Source organism: Scomber japonicus, chromosome 18 (assembly GCF_027409825.1).
Source record: "Scomber japonicus isolate fScoJap1 chromosome 18, fScoJap1.pri, whole genome shotgun sequence".
NCBI classification, from domain to species: domain Eukaryota; kingdom Metazoa; phylum Chordata; class Actinopteri; order Scombriformes; family Scombridae; genus Scomber; species Scomber japonicus.
This window is the reverse complement of record NC_070595.1, coordinates 8,864,276-8,889,333: the sequence shown is the minus strand read 5'-3', so window position 1 is coordinate 8,889,333 and position 25,058 is coordinate 8,864,276. Positions and strand designations below refer to the sequence as shown.

At 38.2% G+C, this 25,058-nt stretch overlaps 3 protein-coding genes and 1 non-coding gene across 5 annotated transcripts; 1 reads left to right on the top strand and 3 right to left on the bottom strand.

Moving 5' to 3' along the window:
* Nucleotides 1-1,289: 1,289 nt before the first annotated feature.
* On the top strand, nucleotides 1,290-4,838 carry s1pr5a (sphingosine-1-phosphate receptor 5a). Its single transcript, XM_053338790.1, has 2 exons — nucleotides 1,290-1,366; nucleotides 2,121-4,838. Exon 2 carries the CDS (start codon nucleotides 2,414-2,416, stop codon nucleotides 3,617-3,619), a length of 1,206 nt encoding a protein of 401 aa, XP_053194765.1. The 5' UTR covers nucleotides 1,290-1,366; nucleotides 2,121-2,413; the 3' UTR covers nucleotides 3,620-4,838.
* A 2,170-nt stretch (nucleotides 4,839-7,008) lies between these two features.
* Nucleotides 7,009-9,992, bottom strand: spc24 (SPC24 component of NDC80 kinetochore complex). 2 transcript variants are annotated; one of them, XM_053338794.1, is made up of 6 exons: nucleotides 9,944-9,992; nucleotides 9,167-9,346; nucleotides 8,691-8,835; nucleotides 7,827-7,931; nucleotides 7,344-7,420; nucleotides 7,009-7,229 (listed from the first exon to the last, which is right to left on the bottom strand). In XM_053338794.1, the coding sequence occupies exons 2-6, from the start codon at nucleotides 9,330-9,332 to the stop codon at nucleotides 7,123-7,125; spliced, it is 600 nt and encodes a 199-aa protein (XP_053194769.1). In that variant the 5' UTR covers nucleotides 9,333-9,346; nucleotides 9,944-9,992; the 3' UTR covers nucleotides 7,009-7,122. The 2 variants fall into 2 exon arrangements, with proteins under 2 accessions (XP_053194769.1, XP_053194768.1); XM_053338793.1 differs by having other exon boundaries at nucleotides 9,167-9,349; nucleotides 9,944-9,972.
* A 928-nt stretch (nucleotides 9,993-10,920) lies between these two features.
* On the bottom strand, nucleotides 10,921-19,775 carry kri1 (KRI1 homolog). The gene is made up of 18 exons (XM_053338789.1): nucleotides 19,605-19,775; nucleotides 19,384-19,460; nucleotides 18,955-19,057; nucleotides 18,760-18,859; nucleotides 17,599-17,656; nucleotides 17,463-17,512; nucleotides 17,273-17,384; nucleotides 17,100-17,177; nucleotides 16,897-17,000; nucleotides 16,556-16,784; nucleotides 16,265-16,435; nucleotides 13,593-13,668; nucleotides 12,998-13,104; nucleotides 12,716-12,878; nucleotides 12,481-12,611; nucleotides 11,844-11,908; nucleotides 11,651-11,746; nucleotides 10,921-11,562 (listed from the first exon to the last, which is right to left on the bottom strand). The coding sequence occupies exons 1-18, from the start codon at nucleotides 19,687-19,689 to the stop codon at nucleotides 11,070-11,072; spliced, it is 2,298 nt and encodes a 765-aa protein (XP_053194764.1). The 5' UTR covers nucleotides 19,690-19,775; the 3' UTR covers nucleotides 10,921-11,069.
* LOC128379679 (Z30 small nucleolar RNA) lies at nucleotides 12,006-12,101 on the bottom strand. The gene has a single exon (XR_008323449.1). It is a non-coding gene; the product is annotated as a Z30 small nucleolar RNA (small nucleolar RNA).
* Nucleotides 19,776-25,058: the final 5,283 nt, after the last annotated feature.

Below are 25,058 nucleotides of genomic sequence, written 5' to 3'. Positions count from 1 at the left end.
GACCCCCCCCTCCCCTCACTCCACTGTGTCAATTCCGACCAATGACTTCATCTGTGTTTTTCTCAAGGATATCCCTCTCCTTTCTAGGCACAATGAGGCTGTTTCCTGTTTAGAGAAGGTTCCAACGGCCTTCACTCACTCTTCATCATCTGACGTAATTTCCCTATCATTCTTCCAGTGTCCAACCAATGTCACACTAGTGGATACTCATTTTCAACTGAGCTGATGAGTCTTCTGTGAAATAGGTTGGAAATATTCCAACTACAGCATGTAATAGATTAATGTCCTGTGGAACTTTACTAAAACCTGATTTCATAGTGCCTGTAATCATGGAGCCAGGTTACATTGTTTAACACCATATGCAACACAACTGAAGACACTGATTGAAGTGGAAACACTAAGAATCTAAGCCTGATTCTTTTATTTATTGATTAATCTGTTGTTAAGTTTAAAATGTGAAAAAAATAGTTGAGGAATAAAGATCGCAAATTCCCTGAGTCCAAGAAAATGCCTCAAACGCCTTGTTTTGTCCGACCAACGATCCAAAACCCAAAGATCTGAAGCTGATAGTTATCTGAAGCTGTAATAATGGGTTTGAAGATAAAACTGTTTGTGCTGTGCTGTGGTTCTCTCCAGCTGTGCTCACTATTGTGTTAGTGAGTTTAGGGACAGACTGCAATGAGATGTAGAAGGTGGCTAAACTCATTTAACACCAGGCAGTATTCATCAACTTAATTTCTTTAGCACGTTGCAAAAACACAAAACAACTTAGAAGGAAGACAGATAAGATCAATCCATTCTTTCCACCAACAAATGAACACCCTAATGCTTTAGTTAGGAGTTTACTTCTGGGCGTGATGCTTCTGTTATTACCCGTGGGAGAATGATAGAGGCTTTTTCCTTATGATCTGACAAACCTGAAGAGCAAGACAGAGCTGTAATGATCTCCTGCCATAATTATACTCCAAAAACCGCATCAAATACAAACGGATTGGGAGGATAGGCAACCTTGCCAACACTCTGCAGAAGCCTGACGGTACCTGAGGGCAAACTGATGAGATGCACATCTCTCACTTTCTTCTCCTCTTTTGCATAGCCAAACAGAAACACCTAATCTGGCACGGAGCTACAATTCTTCCTGTAGGGGAAAAGAAAAAAACCCAGAGGTCAGGAGGGGAGGGAGGAAAATCGTTGAAGGGCAAAAACATTGTAGACCAACCCACTACACGTTGAGTCCTGCCCTGCTCCTGTTCCTACACACACATGTTGCTGTGGTGCGCGCTGATCGACAGAGCCTCTCCTCCTGCGGCGTGGGATAAATTCTACTGCTACTGAAGTTTAACTGGATATTTCAAAGTTTTAACAGGTGCGTGAAAACATGTTTTAAAAGTTTTTTTCCCCCCGTGTTGGGATGATAAAATGCATATAGGAGCGTGACGTGCCCCCGTGCCGCTCAAGAAGACGGTTACACTGACTTTCAGTGGTAATTTTGAACTCTTGTAGTATTGTATGGATAATTTGGGGTAGTTTTGACCATAAAATAAGATTTAAAAAACTGTATTTTAATGTAGCTAAATCAACAAAACAATGAGCTCTGCCTAATTATTTGTAAGGATTAGATTTGGTGGTTAAATAAACGCGTATTTACGCACAGCTTCCATGCGTATTTACGCATCGATGATACGTGAATTTATCTAATCTATTAGTCCGTTTTGTAGTTGTTGTGTCTCGTACGTTTAATGCTGCGGATGTAGTGCAGGTTTAAATCTTGACTGGCAAAAAAAACACTGCCACTAATATTGGATTAAGAAAAAGCGGTCAAAAAAAGGGTTAACTTTAATCTAGACATTTAAAGTTTTTGTCTCTCTCATTTTTACTCCCATTGAAGAAAAACTTTAGAAAGTTTTGCTGAAAGTCGTAATTTTTTCGTATTGAAGGGTTTCCCCCTCATTATTTATTATTAGTCCTAATGATATGATCGCTAATTATCTGTAATTATCCATGAATTCTGGGCATACGAGACTCTCTAAATGTATGTAATAGTCTATTTCCTGACTTAAATTACCTTGTTTATTTTTTGTCATTAATACTAACTTTTCTTTACCTCTTGTTTCATGCAGGCTGGCTCTCGTCGCCTCCTAGTGTGCAGCCCGGGAATTGAATAATTTTGATTTTTTTTTTTCAAGGAAAATTCTGAAACCACAGGAAATCCTATTTGATAGCATCAAAGGGAAGACTTTTTCCCCTGCATACGAGAGCTGACAACTTCTGTCTTTTCACGTCATCAATTCCAAACAAAGAAGAGAGAATGCACAAACGGAAGACTTTATGACACCTTATCTGTGGATCTAAGTTAAAAAAGTATCAGAAAAGTTGAAGATAAGACAGTTTCTTCCTCTGGGAAATACATAAAATGGCAACAGAAACTTTCCACGCTGCCCATGCTGGTCTTGCTCCATCTGCAATTCCAATGTCCCCCTCAACAGGAAGCCTGATTGGGATGTTTCATGAGTACCAGAGCAATGCGGTCATCATTGAGCACTACAACTTCACAGGCAAGCTGAAGGAGAACAAGTACAAGGAAGGGCTCAAACCAGAGGCCATTGCCTTTCTGCTGGTCTGCCTGTTGATTGTTTTAGAAAATGCTGTGGTGCTTCTGGCTATTTGGAAGAATAAGAAATTCCATCTGCCCATGTACTATTTATTGGGCAACTTGACTCTTTCTGACCTGCTGGCAGGTTTCACCTACATGGTAAACATCATAACATCCGGGGCCAACACATTAAACATGACCCCTGTGCTGTGGTTCCTGAGGGAGGGGGGTGTGTTCATCATGCTGGCTGCCTCGGTCATCAGTTTGCTGGCCATTGCCATCGAGCGCCATGTTACCATGGTGAGGATGAAGCCATATCAGGGGGACAAACAAGGGCGCATGTTTGCTCTGATCGGAGCGAGTTGGGTGTTGTCGGTGTTCCTAGGTGTCCTGCCTGTCTTGGGCTGGAACTGTATGGGACGGCTGGACCAGTGCTCCACAGTCCTGCCACTCTACGCTAAAAGTTATATCCTCTTCTGCATTACCATCTTCAGTGCCATCCTCATGTCCATCGTGGTGTTGTATGTCCGCATCTTCCGCATTGTCAAGTCAAACACTCAGCGCCTTGGTACAAGTCCTCACCGAAAAGGTCTTTACCGCAAGTCCCAGAAGTATATGGCCCTGCTAAAGACAGTCACCATAGTCTTAGGGGTCTTCATTGCATGTTGGCTGCCCCTCTTCATCCTCCTGCTACTGGACTTCTGCTGTAAAGTCAAAAAGTGTGAAGTGCTCTTTAAGGCAGACTACTTCTTGGGCATCGCTATGTTCAACTCCCTTCTTAACCCTATCATCTACACCCTGACCAGCAAGGACATGAGGAGGGCCATCCTCAGGCTGCTCTGCAGACACTGCCTTCTGACAAAAGATGGACACATGAAGAAGATTGGGGTACCCTTCCTGGAGTGCAGCACCAGTAAGACTGATGCAGCCTCTCACAGACTGGAGGGACTAGAGACCACTGTATCCTCCGGAAACTTTACACCTTCCACTATTAAAGCTATCTACCCCAGGATGTCTAAAACATGATAAAGGGACCTGCTTTGACTTTGCACTGAGAGCATGTATTCAGACTAAGCATTGGACCACTGAGACATTGAGTACTCTTCTCTCTAAACTGAGTCGCACATGTGCTTTAGTCAAGCAAACATGTAAGACAGGAGTGAAGTTTTGTGTTGCACTCTGCCACGGTTTTGGTATTAATCCTCATGAACACAATAAGCTCAATGTATGTGATAGGTCTCCAAAGTAGCAGAAAGACCTTTTTGGTGAATTATAACCTATTTCAATTGTCTGTTCATATTTTCTGTAACAATGTGACAAACAGAAATGTCCAAGCCTTAATACTTTCTTGTGAAAAACTAGCATTACATTTGAAAAAAGGCATTTTTGCCTCGACAAAGCCAGTATCTGTCAGAGGATTTTCCTTCTGGACAAATTCAACTGCATTATTTCAATGTTTGCTTTTGCACATAAGGTGAAATCAAAGAATTCAACTGTGTACAGATGTTTCACATAAATGCAGCATGCTGTACGTCTGATAGACTGGGGCTAAAGCCAGAGCATGAGATTTATCCTTATCTGCTCTCCCTCCTGTGGAGCATATAATGATACGTTGTTACAAACGTGGAGCATCCACACCCAGACTCTGCCGCCAAAACCATATAATTTCTGCCATCTGAGTTTTGGTCAGCAGCCACATTGGGTAGAGGTCCCCTCGGCCAAGATCAGAGGCTCGGAGGCCTGAAGACGCTCTGAAGACGTCATATAGAGGGTTGTGCTTGTTGGTTTGCAGCTTTGGAGGTCCTTTCATCATATGTAGCAGCAGATGATGAATGACTAAAAGCAGTAAAACTGACAGTGGAGGTTTGAGTTTAATTGACTGGAATATCGCTGTGATACACTAAAGCATGTAGACAAAAACAAGAGACTTAAGAACTTTTTTTGTTGGAGAAAGTTCATCTTAAGACCATGAAATGATATATTTCTTGTGAAAGACTGCAGATATAAACTTGTCACATATGAAAGAAATTTGTCAGAGCCTGCACAACAAAGTGTGGGCTTCCGTGGGGAATTTCTTTGTGGTAACAGTGAAATAATAACTGACTTTTTAATCCTGTACATAAATGTAAAGAGAAAGTAAATCTATTTACTGATTTGTAGTACACTTTGTAAATATATATATAGCCTATTCTCCTCACTTAAGTTATGTCAGTTTTATATGTGCACTGAATAAACATGTGAATGATGTTTACATTGAGATTTGTATATTCTTTTCTTACAAGAATGGGTTGCCAAATCCATTAGTCAGAAAACTAGTGAGTGTCTCAGTTTCATATTGCTCACATCCTTCCTGTCTTATTTATATATATATCACCAATGTGTGCAGACACACATATAATGCGCAGTATGATGAACTACAGAACACATGTTGAGAAGAAAATTTAAATGTCATATATCCCCTTGAAAACGAGATGGTTCATCTCAAGGGGCTTTCCATCAATACAATTTAAAAATACTACACATATTGAGACAAAAAAAATCCTTAATATGTCTAAATGGCTGTGTTCAAAATCAGTCCCTTATTTAGTCATTCACTACTCCCTATATTATAGACACTTAAGTTACATTTTCATCATTTTGTGTCATCACCATCAGCTGTAGAGACGTGACGGTACTTTCACATTTTTAAAATGTGGAGCATTGCATTGAGGGATTATTAGCAGAAAGTAGTGTACATGCCACAGACATAACTTTTTTTTTGTTCCATTATGGAATATTTGAGGGCTCTATATAGTGAAGACAGTCAGCATTTGGACACTCAAATAAAATGGTGGAGGGTAAATGTAGAGCACTATACAATAGGGAGTGATTTTGGATGTTGACCTGAAACAAAGTGCTTTGCAAATATTTGGTTCAAATATTTGGTTGAGTATTTGAACCCCCCTCCCCCCCCACACACACACACACACAAACTACGCCCTATCTTACGGTATATTACAAATTACTGAATCCCGAGTCATACTGCCTCGGTTGATACCAAATTAAGCTTTAATAGTGAATCTAGTGTGTGTTACTGTATTTTGTTCAACGTCAGCACAAACTGAAAAAATAAAGACACAAAAATAACCCTAACTAGAATCTCACCTCTGCTTAAACCACCTGTTAACCACTTAATACGACATGATGTATAGACCAAGCTGCAGGAGCGAGATGATGTATTGTTCATTCTGTTTACCGTAAGAAAACCACACGCTGGTGCTGGTGGTTCTTGCAAATGATGCTAGAAGTGAGTAGGAGCCTTCTCTGCGCTGTTTGCCCACTCTTAACCACAGACATGCTGCAGTGGTACGCAATGACAAACTGCTTTTCACAGGAGGAGGAAGTTTCAATTCTGGGTATAGTGGATCGAATATGTATGAGCAATAATATAAAAGGCATGTCGTGCAGCGCAAAAAAGCTGTCTGGGCATTATAAACATCATCTGAATAGAAGTTTCAGTATCTAGTTCCTATTAGTGATGTCATGTTGTGTTAGGTACATTAACACACAACAGTACTTTATACTCCTACTCCACTAAATGTATCTGACTTATTTTAGATTAGCTACCAAACAGTATAGTTAAAATGAATGGCATCTCAACTAGATGTAACATTAAATTGCTGCTTACATGATTATTCATCAATAATAATAATCATAACCTAACACTGAGAGGAGTCATTCTGCTGCTTTACAACTAAGTATAAGTCTTTACTTTCACTTAAACCTAACATTTTGAGAATTATTAAATTGTCATATTGATACTTTTTATTAACATAAAGGATAAAAGTACTCTTTCCACCACTGATCAGGCCTTGTGTTCCCTTCTAACAAATTACAGAGATACGTTTTATTGTTTGATAAGGTACAGTTTCATTTTCAGATGATTGGCACAACCTGATTTCTAAAGACATCAATAACAATAATGGCACATCAAAACTAAGTGTATAACCTGTAATCAACAGCATATTTTACTAAAGATTAAAATGTCCTAAAACTTATTTGCCTATGTGAGCCCCCTCACATAGGCATATGTGAGGGCATATGTGAGGGGGCTCACATATATAGTCATATGTAGTCTTGCTACAAACCACTTCTAAAACTTTCAACCACATCCCACCATCTTCTGCAGTGAAAGGAGTTTTTTTCAGTTCAGTCAAGATGACTTGTTTGTCATAACAAGAATTTTTAGAAATCCATAAAAAGAGTTTGTCTCTCAGTAATTTCTTAACAGTCTGTTCCGTCTTTAACAAAACGTAATGTACCTCTAAAGTGACACCTAGTGGCCAACACCCAACTCAGCAATGTCTGACAATAAAAATGTTCTGATGGATATTACTGAAATACATTAGAGAATAACCGCTAAATTAAATGGTCATATATTTAATTTATTAAACAACATACATGTATAGAACAAAAGAAAACATTAAAAAGACAGACAGACAGACAGAAATCGTGGACACCACACTTCTGACACCACCACCACCCTTCATCTACCATTTAGGACTGACAAAGCCCCACAGCTGGTCGCTGATGTCACTTCGAGACTGCATGGAGGTGTTAATGTTGATGGGAGTGGCCAAGTCTGCACCATAATGGACTGCAAGAGAAGAAAACCAACACTGACAAACTGAGGACATAATAACACACACACACACACACACACACAAAACTGTACCACCCCCCACATAATTACAACAGAAAACAACTGTACCTCCTTTCAAGATGTTGGGCTCTGTATCATACTCCCACTTGATCTTGGTTATCAGGTAGTACACCTGAGCAACATATCTGTTTAAGAAAGATTAAAAAATAAATAAAAATCAGGAACACACAAACTACTTACATCACAGGGTGACCAGATGCAAATAATCCCATTCCAGCCTGATAGATAAATCAGTCAGCCAATATTATCAGGTGATATTGGCCTTAAAAAAAAGTTATACAGGCAGCATTCGATGTATATTTGATCCTTTTTCTGAATTCAAGCTTAATATATACATATATATGGGTTTTGTTCTGTTTTTAAAATGCATAGCTATTTCTAATTACTTAATTCCCAGTGATGTTTACTAATGTCATTTTATACAATAAAGTTTATTGTTAAACTGTAAAATGTCATACCTCTATTACATATCTTTATCACAAGTGTTTGATAACAACATTTGAGAGAGAGAGACTGAGATGAGAGACTCACACTGCGGAAGGGATGATCTCTGTGGTGTCTTCATCCACCTCATTCTGAAGAGTCTCAAGCTCGTGGTCATTGTTTCTCAGATTCTCCAACTCTCTCTGCAGAAACCTGGAGGAAGGTTAAAGACGCTAACAAAGAAAAGGTTTGCTGAAGACGCTTTTTTGTGATCATGTCAATAGTTTTGATGAATTTCTCAGCTATGGCTAAAATCACACTGGCAAAATATTTTGTACAAATTCAGTCATTTTTGTGATCAAAACTGCAGGACTGCTGTATGGGAAAAATGTAAATGCTTTGGAAAATATGTTTTCTTAATAGTTTGTTTAAAGTGTATAATAATCTTGATTAACTGATTATTTGTTTTGTCAATAAAATGGCCTGTTAAAATTCCCCAGAGTCAAAGGTGACATCTTTAAATGTCTTATTTTTGTCTGAACAGTCCAAAACACAGATAACAATTCACTATAGTAGGGGTGGGATTCAATAAGTGTTGACTTCTTCCCACTCCCTTTCGAAATATGGTTGACAGTGCATTGCATTATATTTTCTGTCACTGTTTTCAGTGAGAACACTGTGCTTTATTTTTTTATGCTGTTTTTGCTTTGTTTGTTTTTTCTTCTTTCACACATTTGAAATAAAAATAATCTAATCTAATCTAAAACTATAATGACTGACAAGGAAAATCCTAACATCTGAATGAGTTGAAACAAGCAAATGTTGGCATACTTCCTTAAAAGAATAAGTCAACAATTATTCAGTAATGAAAACTGTTTCAGATTAATTTTCTGCTGATCGACCATTTGATTCATAGTTGCAGCTCTAAAACATAGTTCTCACACCATCCAAAAACAGACATATAAAGGATACTGCAATTCTGATTCAGTGATCTGGCTCTTGGCCATGCACTGTCTCAGCTGCTCCTCCAGACTCTCGAGCTCCTTCTCCCTTTCCTTCTTCTCCTCCTCCATGTCCATCAGCCTCTGGCCCGCACTCTCCTCAATCTGTGCCACATCTGGGATCGAAGGGCAAAGATAGAAATGACAAAATGGTAAGTGACTGGAAGTACACTGAGGATGAATTTAAGAGTGACTGGGCCCATGTCTGAAATACTGTAATTTAGAAAAGGACGATGGACGCATACTGACTGGAATCACAAGGCAACATTAAAAGAAAAGTCTACTGTTGCTAAAAACTTAGGGTGTATCAATGGGTGACTACTGGTCAAGTGTAGCATAAGATCATTATTCATCCATCTGAAGATTATAAAAGACAACTGATAATATAAACCCAATTCATTTTCATGTGTAAATAAACAACACATCATTAAAGGTGTGCATGCTTGCCTTTTAATATCTGCGTCACAATTTTTTTTGTTTCTATGTGTTGATCAAAAAGGGTCTGGTGTTCATCTATCACTTGTTTCAGTTTGTCAGGTTGGCTGCTGTCGATGTACTCCACCAATGCCTCCCCCATCTCCTTCAAGTCTTGAAATTTATGTCCTTGAGCCATTGTAGTGACACCGGCTGCTAGAAAAAACAGGAGATCAAACTGAAAATACTATCGTTATCACATCATTATCATCAACAACAATAAACCACCAAACTGAAAATGTTAGATTGACTCCCTCAATAAAAGTGTCTATAGTCTTACAATAGTCTGACAATATTCATAACAAGCTCCTGCAGTTTAGGAGCTAAACTACAAAATTACTCAAGCAGCAAAGTGTTCCTTATACTATGAACTCAAGTAATATCCTATCGATAAAAAAAGTGCCTTCAGCTTCAGATAAATGCAGCTGAGCAAAGAGTGAGGGATGAAAGTGTTGATAAAATACCTAAAAGTTAGCTTCCCGCTAAATACTACATTTGACTGACAAAGCAACATAAAGAAGTAACAAATTGGCTAAAACGTTAGACACCGTCGCTGTGTTTTGTTTACGACTTATATGTGCAGTGCAGTGGTAACCCTAACCCTCTTTTGTCGGCTACACTATGATACAACTGATACTGACACACTACACGACTTACAGACAATATCGACTCTTTCTCCAACTAGTATGAGCAATGTTCATTAAAGGAATAAGCTATTTGTTGGTAAAAGTCGAGTAAAAGTATACATACCGATCTGTTCTTCTGTGATTCAAATATCCACCCAATGCGCGCCTCTTCCGTTCTTCTTCTGTGGTCTTTGTGATTTCGACAAGTCACAGTTTACTGCCACCTAGTGTCCAGAAATGACCAATTACATAGCGACGGTTCATGTGCCAAACTCAATGAACACCATATAATAAAAATACTGTTTTTTTTGTTGCTTTTCCCCCCTCTTATTTGGTTTTCAATCCACATTCAATATTTAAGTGTATGACATACACTTGTATGGTAGGGTACATCAGGGAAACACCCACAAAAAATATTGTGTATTTAATGACAAAATACAAGATGGTGTCATTCCAGTATGTAGTTGAGAATCTAACTACAACACCAAAAGTGGAAATTTAACTTTTGGGGTGCTGTGTTTATATAATGAAATAATGGACAGTTCCACAGGTACATAAGAGGAGCTCCAAATGTGAAGTGTCAGTGATCACAGACTTCAATCTAGCCCACCACATGTAAGTATGTAATCTCTAGTTTATTGCTTTCATCCACTTGGTTTAAACCAGGTAGTATACAATTTGATTCAAACATTGCTTTAAAAAAAAAAAAAAAAAAAAAAGAGAGAGGGGAAGTGGTCCCATATTATACTATACTTATATAATATTATAATCACCATAGGTCTAAGGTCCACAAAACATGTCTTTGAAGTTACTCACTGAAAATAGCACACTCACATCAGTCTATATAAAGACACATGATAGCATATGAGAATTACAACTAGGAAATACTCAAGAGGAAGAGCAACATTATAACACATCAAGCATGTCTTTACTTCAAAAATAAACCTTGGTGGAAATGCTATCATTAACAGCCATCAAATTTTAACAGGATGTTTATTACAGTTTGAAGTCTACATATATGCAATATGAAACGAGAAACTGGTTTGATTTCTGATACAACAAATTGAGTATTATATACTAAACAGTACATTTGTAGGCACTTTATTTTTTACTCATAGCTTGTTTATCAAAAAAGTCGATGTCAAAACAGTGGAAAAACTATTTTCATAATTTTCAAATTCTTAAACCATGTGGGGAAAAAATGTCCAATTAAAAAATGAATTCTGTCAACAGTTATCTCTTAGCCATTATCACTCCTTGTTTTTCTGTTTCTCTTTCTTCTCCTGTGCTTTTCGTTTCTGTCTGCCGAGCTGTCTGAAGAACAGTCTCTTGGGGTTCAGACCGTAGGCCTTCAGTCTCTGTCTACTGAACTCCCGGCCACCTATTTTCACCCCTGATGTGAGGCGTACACCTGAATGCTTGGGCTTCTTCTTGGACCATTTTGGCCTTACAGTCCTTATTTTCACCTCAGCTTCATCTGCTGATTCTTCAGTAGGAACCACCATCTGGGGTTCCTCTTCTGGTTTCATCTTCTTCTTGGGGATCAGAATCTCTTCCTCCTCCTCTTCCACACCGTCCCCTGCCTCTCTAAGAGCTTGAGCAATGGTCTCATCTGTAGAGTCCATGTTAGCTGCAGTGTCACCATCACCATCTTCTGCTCCTCTGCCTTGATCAGCATTTTTGATACGATCTCTTCGCTTCTTGCCCACTTTGGTCTTAGCCTCTTCCACCTCTTCAAGGTCCCTGGAAATAAAGTTCAGAAAACATTTGTTACATTTCCTGCAGACAAGGGCAGATTTATCACAACTTGTATGTGCACTGTTAAACTTACTCGGAATATACAGAGGACAGGATCTCTTTCTTTTTATTTTCATTCTGTGCCTTGATTTTATAGTTCTTCAAATCACACATCTCTTCCTTGTCAGACCTAAAAGAACACAAACAAAACAAAAAGTTATACAAGTGTGGCAAATGACCTGTAAGAAACAGTAGTCCTTACACTTAAACATGGACAGAGTCAGTACCTGAACATGCACGTCTTCTTCAGAGAGCACCATCTGTTGAGTTCCTTGTCATCAGCTTTTAAAATCTAAAAACAGAATCTCATTAGTTCAAATCAATTAATCATGTCAAACATTATCAGTTTGTTTCATCTACTTTAAATATTGGACATTCGTCTGTGTGGTCTGCTCAGAGAGAAGATTAAGTTGAGATCATTCCCTGGTCAGAGCTCTCCCCGGAGGGAAGCAATACCAGATCATTCTCGAGGCTCATCACTGCAGCGTTATACAGTCAGCCTACATAATAATTCATTCTTCTGTTTTAAGCAACTGACTGTTCACTAAACCACTCCCCCCAAGCAGTGATCGTCTAACCACAGCTTAGCATTTCTTCAGTCTCAGCCTTTCACAAATGTAGCCATCAATTACATTACAAAGAGGTCAAGAGAGCCTTTCTAACCAACTCGTGGAACTACAGGTGATAACATCTGCTTTTTGTCTACCTCTATGGAATCAGCCATTCTTGTTTCAAAAACTAAAATTTGGAGTGGAATTTATCCCCTGCTGTCACTATAAATTGCATGCACAGAGCAAGAACAGAAAGCATGAGGTTTAGTGAACAGTCAATTATTCAGAGTTGGTGAACGTATCATTTTCTCACCTCCTCAGTTGACAGGCCGAAGTCGTTGGACAGGACCTGTCTGTAGCGAAACCTGCAGGGAAGGTCGTCAATGACATCCTCATAGTCCAGTTTATAGTACTCATCCAAGTACTGCTCAAAGCTTTTCTCCTCTGAAACCCAGACAGACAAATTTATAGTCAATATCAAACTACACTTCTGCCCTATCTGCCACAAAAACTACTGAGTTTTGGAGGACCCAGACTAGTATACTTACGAGGATCGAACACAGGCTTGTTTTTGGTGATGACCTCAGCAAAGTGAGACTTCTTTTTCCTTTTGCCCATTTGTGGCATATCCTCTTTCTTCATCATCTTCCTCTCCTTTTTCTTCTTCTTCTTGGAGACAGTTTGCTGGTTGGGGTCATAGTCTGCATCCATCTATTTCAACAGGATGACCTCTGGTGAATTTCTCTTTACCAGAACATCAACAAAAGAATCTGCCTACCCGTTCTCCATACCATACAGGTGGTATACATAGATAAAACGTGTGGACTCACTATGAAGTCTGCATCTTCGCAATGGGGGTCCTCTTCATCATACTCTTCTTCCACTTGACTGTAGTCCTCTTGTTCCTCTCCTGTCCATGTGTCCCAGTTCCAGTGCTCTATTGTCCACACAAGAAAACATGGATTACATCTTCAGATAGCATGATACATTATCACACTTTCCTGGTTACAATACGATTGTAGAGCTGCAACGATTAATCGATTGGTTGCTAACCACTGAATTAATCACCACCTATTTAAATAAGTAATTGTTAAGTCATTTTTAGAACATTCTCTGGCTCCAGCTCCTCACATGTGAATATTTTCTGGTTCCTTTAGTCCTTTATGAGAGTATGAAAGAAACAGTAATGGATATTTTTCCCCCCATGTTCTGATATTTTTTTGACCAATCATCAATTAATCGAGAAGTGACAGGTGAATTGGTAATGAAAAGATTGTAGATGCAGTCCTACATGATTCTTTGCAAACTTTAAGTGTAAAATCTTAAGCCAAATGATTTAAGGCAATGGGATTACTACTGCTTTCAAATAACCGTGCAAAGTTCAACACTTCTGCATCAGCTAATGTCAAGTAAACACAGGCTTACCTTCAAGTTCCTCATCATCATCAAACTGAGGCTTTTCTTCTTCATCCTCACCATAATATTCATCTCCAAAGAATTTCTGAAAATATAAAAAACAAATGTTGCAGATGAGTTACAATCTACCAAGTAACCAAAAGTTTAAGCATGCTCTCTAAGTTAAGCACTGTCGTAGTAACGTTCTGAAATCAGACCAGCACACTGACTGGAAATGGTTTTAACTGAACCTCTTAATTGAGAGGAAGCTGTTTTAACAGCTGTACTGGAGCATCTGCTAAGTATGAGTACTAAGTAGCCAAATTCACTGCACCTGTGTGAGCCGCGAGTGTGTTTAATCAACCAACTTCAGCTGTCAGAAGAGTGTTCTGGGTAAAAGTTTGTTGATAACCCAACATGCCTCCCAGACAAACTGGCATGTTCAGGCACGCACTATCCTGAGAAGTCTAATTAGCAAAACACGGCACACCTGTGTGAGCTAGCAATTGACAGCCCTCCTGCAGGTAACAGACAGTTTGCTAAGCCCCACCCCCTTAGTTACTGTTGCTATTAACAACTCCTAATTTGATTGTATTTATAATACAATGACAATACAGGCTTTCTGTTCTATTATATCCCTGTCAAGCTTTCTATTCTAGTGATTTTGGACACAGCTAAAGACAGAGGCTTCTCATTTCTAGCTGTCACTTTTGTGCTTGTGTTTATGGTTTATGAAAAAAGCACCCTCCAAACTCAACAAATATGTGTGTCTCTCATAAAGCAGAAAAATGTGCAGAAAACCAAAAGCTTTACTCGCCTGATGTGCCTTGTTTTGTTTACTGAGCTATTGTGGAATTGGAATTCACGTGGTAAAGGAATAATTGGAAAAAATTAGTTCCTGACTGGGAAAATTCTTATGAATGCCCTCTCAATACAGAAACATGGCAGATGAAAGTAAATGTTTGATTGACGGCAACAAACTTTTTACCAATTCATGTATTGCATATACATTTTTTTTGCTCACATGTAAATTGTAGTATGGTATTAAGTTTAGGGCTGCAACCAACAACTATTTTGATAGTCGACTAGTCATCGATTATTGAAACGATTAATTGACTAATTGGATCAGTGGTTCTAGCTTGTAAGGCACCCAGATGAATTCCCCTTCAGCGCCCTCCATATATATAGATCAATAGATAGAAATAACAACCATAAATACCAAAATGATATACAATCATGAATACAAAAAATGAAGTATAAAGGTATAGAAACAATTCTTGTATATACATAAGTCAATTTTAATTATTACAAATTATAACATATTGCTAATAAAAGTAAACTGCACAAATGCTATATCACACAAATAGAACAACACATTTATAAACACATCAATATTACCATCCTCTAGCAGTGTCAATTAAGAGTCAAGAATAAACCAGTTCACAAGACTGATTTTACATTATTCTTAATGATTTTACTCACATCCCAGAAAAAATACAACAGTATGAACTGTGGTTTATTTGGTGTGACTGATTTTAACTTTTGCATCATTAGGCTACCGTACAAAATTAGGTGCGCTAGACTCCTCAGTGGAGACCTGAGGTCAACCTACTGCTGCTCCTCTCCTACTTCTGACTGAGGTCTCAGCAGGTAGAAGCTGTTAGTTCATAAACTAGAAGTAGGGCGTGCACTGTAACAAGGTAAACTGATCCACACGGTGACATTATATCATTGACGTAAATGAGTGATTTTGTGTGTGTGATGCTGGCTGCCCATATCGCCACTGAACCAGATGAATTACTACAGCACCATTATTATATTTGAGACAAAGGTGACAAAACATGGAGAACTTGTGGTGTGCGGTGTGCACAGTCTCCCGCAGGGAGAGCAGCCTCCAGTTAGCTCCGGGAAAGTAATCACTGTACAACACAGTGAGAGGACGCAGCGTTGTTGAGGTGAGAGAGACTGAGCACCCAGTTATTTTCTTCACTTCAAAGTCGGGTTACATTGTGTAATGCTGCGGTGTGTATTGTTCAGGTGCTTTTGTTTGTTACTGCTGGAGCTCACTGCTCCACAAAGCACGAAAAACACGCCTGATTACGTAACCAACAATTATCGACAATTAAATTTGCCGGCGACTAATTTTGTCATCGCTTTTTGTCAACAACATCGGCATCGTTGCACCCCTAAATAAGTTGTAACACAAAATGTTATTATTTCCATGAACCCTGACAACAAGGCAGGTAAAGCAACAGGCTATTTTAATGGTTTTAGGGAATGTTCTGATGCAACAACAAGTCTGAGACTCTTCTTTGTAGAGACTTGTTTCCACATTACGACTTACAAGCTCAAAAAAACAAACAAGTAGAAGTCGGAAGAACAATTTCCCAACTTGGGAAACAGGATCATCTGAGGAGCGTTAGCATTCAACAGGAGTTGAATGCTTCACTGTTTGGAGGGGGTTTTGCAAACAGTTGGTTGCCCAAAAAGTATGTATGATAGCTCTTATATTGTTCAATGTGAGTGGCAAGAGTAGTTGAACATATCTGCATGCACAAGGCTTAAATAAAGGAAGAATCTTAAGTTAAAAAATAAAAAAGCAGATCTCTCTGCAAGCAACTAATATTAACAAAAAAACTTAGACAATCTTTCAAAATGTGTCTTGTTTATATCCAGATCTTTATAGGAGAGTGTGAACCAACCTGCATGAGCTGGTCGTGATGTTTTGGATCAAAGTCTCCATCCAAGTCAGCCTGACTGAAGGCGAGCTCCTTGTTGCCGGTCAGCTCCTGAAGCCTCTTCAGCTTCTCCATGATCTCGTTTCTCTTCAGGTTCTTGAGCTGCTTCAGCTGCTCCCGTTTCTGCTCTTTCTCCTGAAAGAGTTACAGGGAAGACAGGTGAGAGACATTGGTTTATATTAGCTAATGAATAAAGGAATATTATGATTAATCACTGAAAAGCAGGGATCACTGGCTTTGTTACGTATCACACACCTTGTCCTTCCTCTCTTTTATTTCCTCCCTTTTGCGTTTTCTGCGATCGTCTTTGGAGCGCACAGAGGTGGCGATGTTGCGAGGGTAGGTCTTGATCTGCTGAGCGTCAGGCTCTTCAAAGCGGAAGTTGTAGTTTCTCTCAAAGTCGTCCTGCCTCTCCAAGAAACTCTCCCCTTCCTCCTCAGAATCCTCCACATCATCCTGCACTACCTCGTCGTAGGTGGGGATCCTTAACGCATCGGGAACATTAATCATTGTAGGAGAATCTGAATACTTTATGTTTTCTTCGTTCACAGCTCATTATGAAGACAAATATAGTCATCACACAGACAACAACGTACCGTTCATCGTTCTCGTCTAGGTAACCTTTGTTTAGGACGTAGTCTCTCAGGAAACGCTCCCTGTCATCCAACTCAGGGTCGTTCCAGTAGTCCCGTAGGTACTTCTGTCTCAACACAAACCACTCTCATTACTAAGCAAGTTAAACTCAAACCCCAAATCAACACTCTCCAAATCCACTTCAATTATTTCCACATCTACTCACCATGTCCTTCACCTCCTCGGGACCCTCGAGCTCAGCCTGACCTTTCAGCCATTCCACATAATCTGCCTCTTCTTTATCCTACAAACGGATACAGCCACAGAGACATTAATTCAAATCTGTAATGCATTTGTACAAAATCAGGAGTAGTTTGCTGCATGTTTGTCCATTCTGACCTTCTCTTCCTGTGTTTTGATCCTCCTGGTCAGCAGCTGGGACACTTCTGCTCCCTCGCTGCCCTCATCATTCTCATTGTCGTCATCACTTTCGTGGATGAACTTACGGAAGCTGAAAAAAAGGTTGGAGTTTTCTTAAATATTCTTAAAAGAAATTCTGATGGGTAAATTATGATTGTTGGAGGTTTACCTTTCTTTCAGCTCATTCTGCTCCTGGATATAGCTTGGAGAGGCGGCTCTCTTTAAAAATAAAAACAAAAAACATTCCCAATTAAATAAACGGCTACATTTCAGAGTTAAAAAGCATATTTGGTAGCACAGCCTACCTCTCTTCTCTTGATGGCCTCCTCTTCATCATCGCTGTCTTCATCATCTTCATATTTACTGTGAAAGTATTCATCAGGTGTGTCAGAATCACTCCAAAGAATCACACAAACAGCTTAGGACCAAGTGATTTAATAAGCTTCCTATCCTTACTTTAAGCAAGGGTAGGAGCTGCTGTTTTTGGTTGTGAAAGACCCAAATCATCAAGACTACATTTTCCCTGAGCTTATTATTTTTTAGGCTCAATGTGTCTCTGCTTGAATGCCATCTCCTAATTAATTCATCACATAGACCTACAAACCATCATCAGTAGTGATGTCTCGGAAAGTAATCAATGATTAGTTTACAGCTCTGATATAGAGACAGACTTTACAAGGTCTGTCACAATGAAGGATAAAAAGAGAATATTACGGGTGAAATGAAGCCACCTGTGTAAATGAGAAATATGAGAAAAGTTTCTAAATGGACCTTTGATTGGTATGTTACAGACTGATGTGTAGAAACATGAATCACATAATCAGTGCTGCTGGTTCAACCTAAACAAACAATGATTTAGATTCTCTCACTTGTTTTTCTATCTTCAACTCCTCCAACTCTACCTTTACATACTCACAACACTCTCACTGCACATTCTGTGTTTATAGATACCAGTTTAAGTGAGAAATGGCATATGCAAGGTTTTTGTGTGTAACGTCAAAGTCAAGAACGCTGATCAGATGCTTTACCTCCTTAGTCACAGAGACAGCATCAAAACTGAGGATTTCAAGCCTGACTTTATAATATGAAACAGTAGGCCTGTCACGATAACTACTTTTAATGGACGATATATTGTCTTAGAAATAATCCTGATTAACGATATTATTGTCATTTGACGATCATTTGAGTGGGCCATATGCTTCTGTAAAAACACAGACTGCCATTATGAGCCAGGACAGAGTCATTTATCTTTAATTCCATATAAGTGGGGTCAAAAAAATTATCAAGATCATGTCCATGTATAATACAATGAGTACATATATATACACATGATGATAATTACGTTATTGTACGATAAGTCGATAATTATTGTGACGGGCCTATGAAATAGACAGATTTGGCCCACACAATCCTGATTGCGGTGTAGCCAAATTCTGTGAATAATCACACATCAGTAGGTGACTCACCCTTCCTTTTCCAGTATGACTTTACGCTCATAATCCTTCAGATACATGGGCTTTACTGCTGTCTTAGAGGTCGAAGGCTTCTCTTCACTAGTGGATGCATCTGAAACAGAGAGATTTAGATGGTTCGTTAATAATAAAAAAAAGATGTAAGATGTCCACAAGGCTGTGCAAGACTTAACTGAACTGATTAATCACCTTCTGAGTAGAACTTTGTATCTGGCTGATAGATCTTTGGGTCTTTCTTCTTCAGCAGTGACAATGTTCTGTAGAAATCTCTTTCGACTTCAGGGTCCAGCTCCTGTAAGGTAAATTAATGTTAGGCTGACTTCATGTTATATAATGACAGTGTGATGTGCTGAGTGTGTAAAGCAGTGGTTCTCAAAGTGGGGTCCAGCAGTACCCTAGCAAAAAAGGGAATAATTACTTTCTCTACAGCTCCACAAATAAGCAACACAGTGACAGCATGTATGACTAATGTGATCATGGCTTTCATTATCAGATGGGGGACACTGGTACAAAATCTGATCAAATGGGGGTAAGTGGTTTGATTTGTGTACGTTTAGGGGTCTTTAAAGTGAAAAAGTTTGAGAAGCACAGGTGTGAAGAGAAGTCAGAGATGCTCACCACTTCACTGTCATCAGAGCTGGACTCAGACGACTCTGATTCACTGTCATCAGCTCGGTCTCCATACCGGTCCTTCACTGCACAGCAACACAGGACACACAATTATATTACACAAATAACACAACGTCATAAAAACACAACAACGTCAATCTCGCTACACTTCCCCACGTTGTGTTGTTAGCTGGATATTTTAGCCACTATTAGCTAGCAGTCACACTTACGTCTCTGTAGCTCTTCTTTCTGTCGGTATTTCTCATATTTCTGCGCGAACTGAGAGTTTATTTTAAATTCCGACTTTCCGGACATGTTTTCGCTGGAAGATATCTCTTTGTGTTATAGTTAAAATGACACATTAACCGATAGAAGTCATCCCAGCTGCTACACAAGCATGTTAAAACCTGAACCACGTGGTTTCCGGTGCAAGCGTCCCACACGGCCTGTAGGGGGCGCGCACACACCAACTTTAATGTGAGCCTCTAGATATTTTTTTAGACAGAGACAACTCTAAGATATGACTTGATATCTTTATTTATGTGAAAAATTCTTCATTTACAAATTTACCCAAGCTTTTTAGCTCTTTTTATGATTAAAATTAGCTCACTTCTTAACTCTCTCTCTCATAGAAACAGTGTGAAAAAAGCATTAAAACATTATAGAAATATATTTGAAGAAAACTCAGAACCAACTAATTGCCTAAATAGTAGTAGTAGATAAAGTGTACTTGTTTTGTACCTGGCAGGCATGGTATTATGTAGTTTTGTAAACAAATAAGGGATGTAATAATTATAATTGTTCATAATCTTTCTCTCTATACCTGTTTGATTCATTTGCCAACATTTTATAAATAAACAAATCTTGTGTCCTATTTTACACTTAAATCTGGAATACATTTATTTGTTGTATGTTTTTAGATATTCAAATATATGTTGTAACAGAAATGGTCAAATAAATAAGATATTCCTTTATTAGTCCCACGGTGGGGAAATTTACCTTATTGGAGCATCATGGTGGATAGTAAAAATAGAAGAGTGCCAATACAATAGAATAAAGAACAACAAATAGTAAGTCAGTACAAAAGTAATAAAAACAATAGTAGTAAAACATATAATGAAATAATAGTTATGTTGTGGAGTATGTACAAGAGTAACTTTGGAAACACAGATATCAGCTCATAAAAGAGAGAAGCAAATCTGTTTGAAGAAACTTAATATTCTAAAGTGTATTCAAAAATCAGTTAAGTTGCTCATGACCTTCCTCCTACACTGAGTTGCCCTTCACATGTTGAACATTTGCAGTATAACACTAGCCCGACACAGATAGTGTAGTAGTAGATAGTAAAACTCTCTCTCAGTGATAATGACTGACAGTAAGAGTGTGACTAACACTCCACAAAAGATAAATAACGTGACTGATAAAGCAGAGTATGTCATCTCACAGTATGTTTGTCCTCCTCCAGATTATTGGAGAGGATGTTCAGTCATGGGCAGACCTGAAGGGGCGAGGCTGTGTGACGTATGAGGCAAAACAATATGAGGCCACGTCCCTTTCGATCACAAACACATCACACAGGACAAATCAAAATGTTGATTTACTTGATGTACTATCAAATGTATTTACCTACTCTAACAGGCCATCACAATCTGATTTCTGATGCGTGCATACAGACACTGTAGATCATGAAATGAAACAGCCACAGCAGTAAAAAGTATATCATATTTCTGCTGTTTTATTTTCTAATCTAATAATTCTCCCTTCTGGTTTTCTGAAGTCAATGGCTCAAATTTCAAAACTTGGAAATAGAAACAAAGTAAAAAGATGTGTTGTAAGAGTGTCCATAATGACTCAGATATCATGACAGCAACAATATTCGAAAAAGAAGTCAAAAACATCCCCATGACGCAGAACTTATACGTCTAACAAGGTAAACACAAATATTTGACCTCATTCAGGGAAATCACTATGGTTTACACTGAGTATTGATCATCCCCATATGGCATAGGGTACAAAACATGATGGTGAGTCTAAACACACAGATCTGTCCCATAAACTCTGTACTCTCCCTCTAAATCACTGCTGTGGAAAACATAAAGGTTTTTTTTAATGTAAAAAATCCCACACAAGTGGCAGAAACGTGTAAATACTAAAATAAATCCATTCAAGAACACATTAGTATGTTTGTCTGTATAACACATTGATAATAGACCATTTTCAAGGCAGGAATTGTGTCCTTTCAAAGCAGGAAAAACACAGGTGTAAATACTAACATTAATAATTGCTCTATTCCATTAAGTAAGCCATGTCACTGAGTGAGCATGTAATTTAAAACAGTAATACCTGAACATGTACCTACTGTATCTGCATACCTGTAACAAGCTCACCTGTATGGGATACTTTCTCTTAGTAAAGTTTATTTAGGATTTTTATTTTACATTCCAATATGTCTTGCCCTTTCATTTTCTTTTTTATTTATTTTTAATTCCCCCACTTATCAATGTTTTTTTGTTTTTTTTGTTCCTTCAGTTGGATGTTTGAGCTTTGCTATGCAGCAGGATGTATGTGCATAGTTTGACACTAGAGGGCTGTTTTCACATCCATCTGCTGAAAGAAGAAAGTTTTTTTGAGCATATTGAACATCCAATTTTAAGGAGTGTGCCTAGTAAATTATATAGTATAATGTCTCTATGGATGCAGCCAAGATATTCATGCATTCTGTGGTCCTTTCCACACGTGTGTTACATATGGGGGGCAGTCTGAACAAACCAAAAACAAATCCATTAAATCAGAAGAATCCATGTAGAAATCTTTAAAAATCTGAATAGGAAGACAAAGTAATATAATTGCAGCAAGTTACTGAAGAAACACACACTGAGCTTTGAGAATTTCAGATTATGAATACACTTTGGCTTGTTTTATATTTTTTGCTTGCCATTCCATGTTTCACTCCTCTTACTTCCTGTTTGATAAATGCATAAATGTCTTACAAAACATTAAAAGAAATCAATAAAACAAGGGAGAAAGTGGAGATACCTCCTCATGTATCAAATATCATGACTATAGGAAGCTGTTGTTTGTTGACCAGTCCCAAACTGGTCTGGTCCCTCTCCAACAAAACAAAGTCTGGGCAAAGGTCAGTGATGCATGGACTGGGCAACCGCCTGGTGGGTTTTGTTTATGAACAATCCGGTTAACAGTAATGTCATATCATTAACCTTTAAGAGACCACATGTCTTAAACATCAGCTGAAATGTATTGGAAGATGATCAGAAATTTCATCACAGTTAATGCTAAATGTGTATGTTTGTATAATGTTATGTATTTTTAATGAATGTATAAAATGATATAACACAAATACATACATGCATTAAACATCTGAACATGATCACTATAGTTAACCATAAATGTGTAATTGTCTCTGAATCAAGTCATACAGTCATACACTTGAAAAAGTAAAGAAGTTGCTGCAGTCAGTGAGAACAGTCTTTCCTAAACTGGATATTTAAGATTTGTTTTAAAGTCAGAAACATGTGTTGTAAATTAAAAAAAAAACATTAAATTTCCTACAACTACTATTCCAGTCATCTGTGGAAGTAACCGGAATGATCCAGCCAGCTGCACATGACCTTTTGTGGTTAGATTAATGATTGATGATGTCGAGGGATCAGATAAAAACCTTTCTTTGAAAAGCAGAGATTTTCTGCCAGCATAAACAAATTGTACTGCAGGATGGGGCGTCTCGAGAGCTGTTTTTCCTGTGTTTGGTATTATTCGTAAGGAAATCAGAGACACATCAGGAAAGGTTGATGCTGATTCGTTACTCCTCATGTATATCATTACATTTTCTACCAGAGGGACAACTAAAAGTCAGCTTGATCTGCTTGTTTTATTATCTGTATGTTTACCCACATGTCTATAGATGTATCACTCTATCTTTACTGTAATTTGTGTTATCAGCGTGACACTTCCGCTCTTCCCCAGCCTTGAACTTCACACGTGACATGACTGTTGGTGGGTTTGACCACATATCGGCAGGGTCCCACAGCTGCTTGTTTCCCCCCCTCCTCCTATCTGATAGCTGTTGTTTTGTTGTTGCTCTTAAAGCTTCGGATCAATTCACTGACTGAAAAAAACACATGTATCATTATAATTATCATTTTCCCTGTCAAGACAACAGCTTATTACTTATTGTTTTTGTGTAATAGACACCATGAATAAACACATTATAAGCTGCTCATGATGTCTACTAAGCTATGTCTGGAGTCATGGAAACTTCTCTGCTCAAATCAGATCAATAATATACAAAACTGTTGGCCTATATTTCCACATGATGAGGGGTGCTTTTTAATGTGTTTTGAACCCCCCACCCCTGCTTCACTGCCACCACTACAAATAAGTAAACCCTGGGGAAACACTGCAGGCTTTCACACACACTGTGTTGTTGTTTCTCCAACTTATGGTCCCAAACTGCTGGAGAATTTCTAAGAAGCTGCACGGTGTCTCCTTTCACTGTGACGCTCTGACTTTCTAGGAAGCATGTATTGTTTTTCATAGAAGAGCTGCAGATGCACAGGCAGCCCCCTGAAAAAAAAGAAAAAAAATCACGTTTTCAGCCTTTTCTGCATACCAAAGCTGTTAAACTATGGAATATACTGCTGTACTGTAAGAAAAACAACCAAAAAAAAAGTTCATCTTCCTCATACCTTAAACAGCATTTCAGCCCCACATAATAAAAAAAGTATGAAAGAAATATAGAATATGGTTTTCAGATGTGTCCCATGTTGCAATAAAGGAAAGATGTTGCAGCAATATTTAAGTAAGACAGTTCTTGAAAACTGACAAACATATTGAAAACATATGTCTCATGTAGTTGTTTATTTCATGTTAAGCGAGTTCCTCTGATTTAAAGTTAAAGCTCAGCTAAGATAAACTTCCAGTTTCTAGGAAATGAAAACTTGCATTTTTTAAGCTACAAAAAAATGTGATTTGATTAAAACAAACAAATACTTGTGTTAAGGATTTAAAAAAGCCTAATATGATTAAAAGTTGGTGTGGTGCTGATGTGAAAGGACCTATTGGAAGAGATGGAATATAATATTGACAGGTATGTTTCCATTAGTGTACAATCACCTGAACATAAACATTGTTGTGTTTTCATCAGCTTACAATGAGACATTTATATATATATATGTTTCTACAGTAGCCAAGAATGGACAAACCAAACACTGGCTCTAGGGAGGGCAATAGTTAACTAAAGGTAATGAATAAACAGTTGAAACAAGCTGAAAGTTATAATGTAGTCTTGACCAGCCTAATCATAGAGAATTATATTTATCAAAACAAACGTCACTGGTTTAAGGTATTTCTAGAGCCTATTTCACATAAATTGATATATTCTCATACATATTTCACATAATTATTTCCCCTTATTTCTGCTACTACTTCTGCCATTACTGTATTTAGCTCAGTTACTATCGTGCATGCATTTCAACTGAACTGTTTTCTAATCCAACAATCTGACAGCTGTTATATTGCTTGTCTCGATCCTCTATTTTCTACTTGTCTTATCTGTATTGAGTCATTGCTGTTGCAACACTTGGAAGGGGAAAGAGTTTGGCACAAGCATTATTTCACCACCAAAGTCAAAAGTCGTAAAAAACTGAATCCAGAGAGATGTGATT

Bases quoted from the DNA above. Each gene is read 5' to 3' on its own strand.
- kri1 (XM_053338789.1), bottom strand. From the start codon at position 19,689: ATGTCCGGAAAGTCGGAATTTAAAATAAACTCTCAGTTCGCGCAGAAA. The intron at 19,461-19,604 runs GTAAGTGTGACT...GTTGCTGTGCAG, and splicing joins GAAAGAAGAGCTACAGAGAC to TGAAGGACCGGTATGGAGAC. The intron at 16,436-16,555 runs GTGTGTGATACG...TAACTCTTTCAG, and splicing joins TAAAAGAGAGGAAGGACAAG to GAGAAAGAGCAGAAACGGGA.
- s1pr5a (XM_053338790.1), top strand. From the start codon at position 2,414: ATGGCAACAGAAACTTTCCACGCTGCCCATGCTGGTCTTGCTCCATCT.
- spc24 (XM_053338794.1), bottom strand. From the start codon at position 9,332: ATGGCTCAAGGACATAAATTTCAAGACTTGAAGGAGATGGGGGAGGCA. The intron at 7,421-7,826 runs GTGAGTCTCTCA...TTTCTTAAACAG, and splicing joins GAGATCATCCCTTCCGCAGT to ATATGTTGCTCAGGTGTACT. The intron at 7,230-7,343 runs GTACAGTTGTTT...CTTCTCTTGCAG, and splicing joins GCCCAACATCTTGAAAGGAG to TCCATTATGGTGCAGACTTG.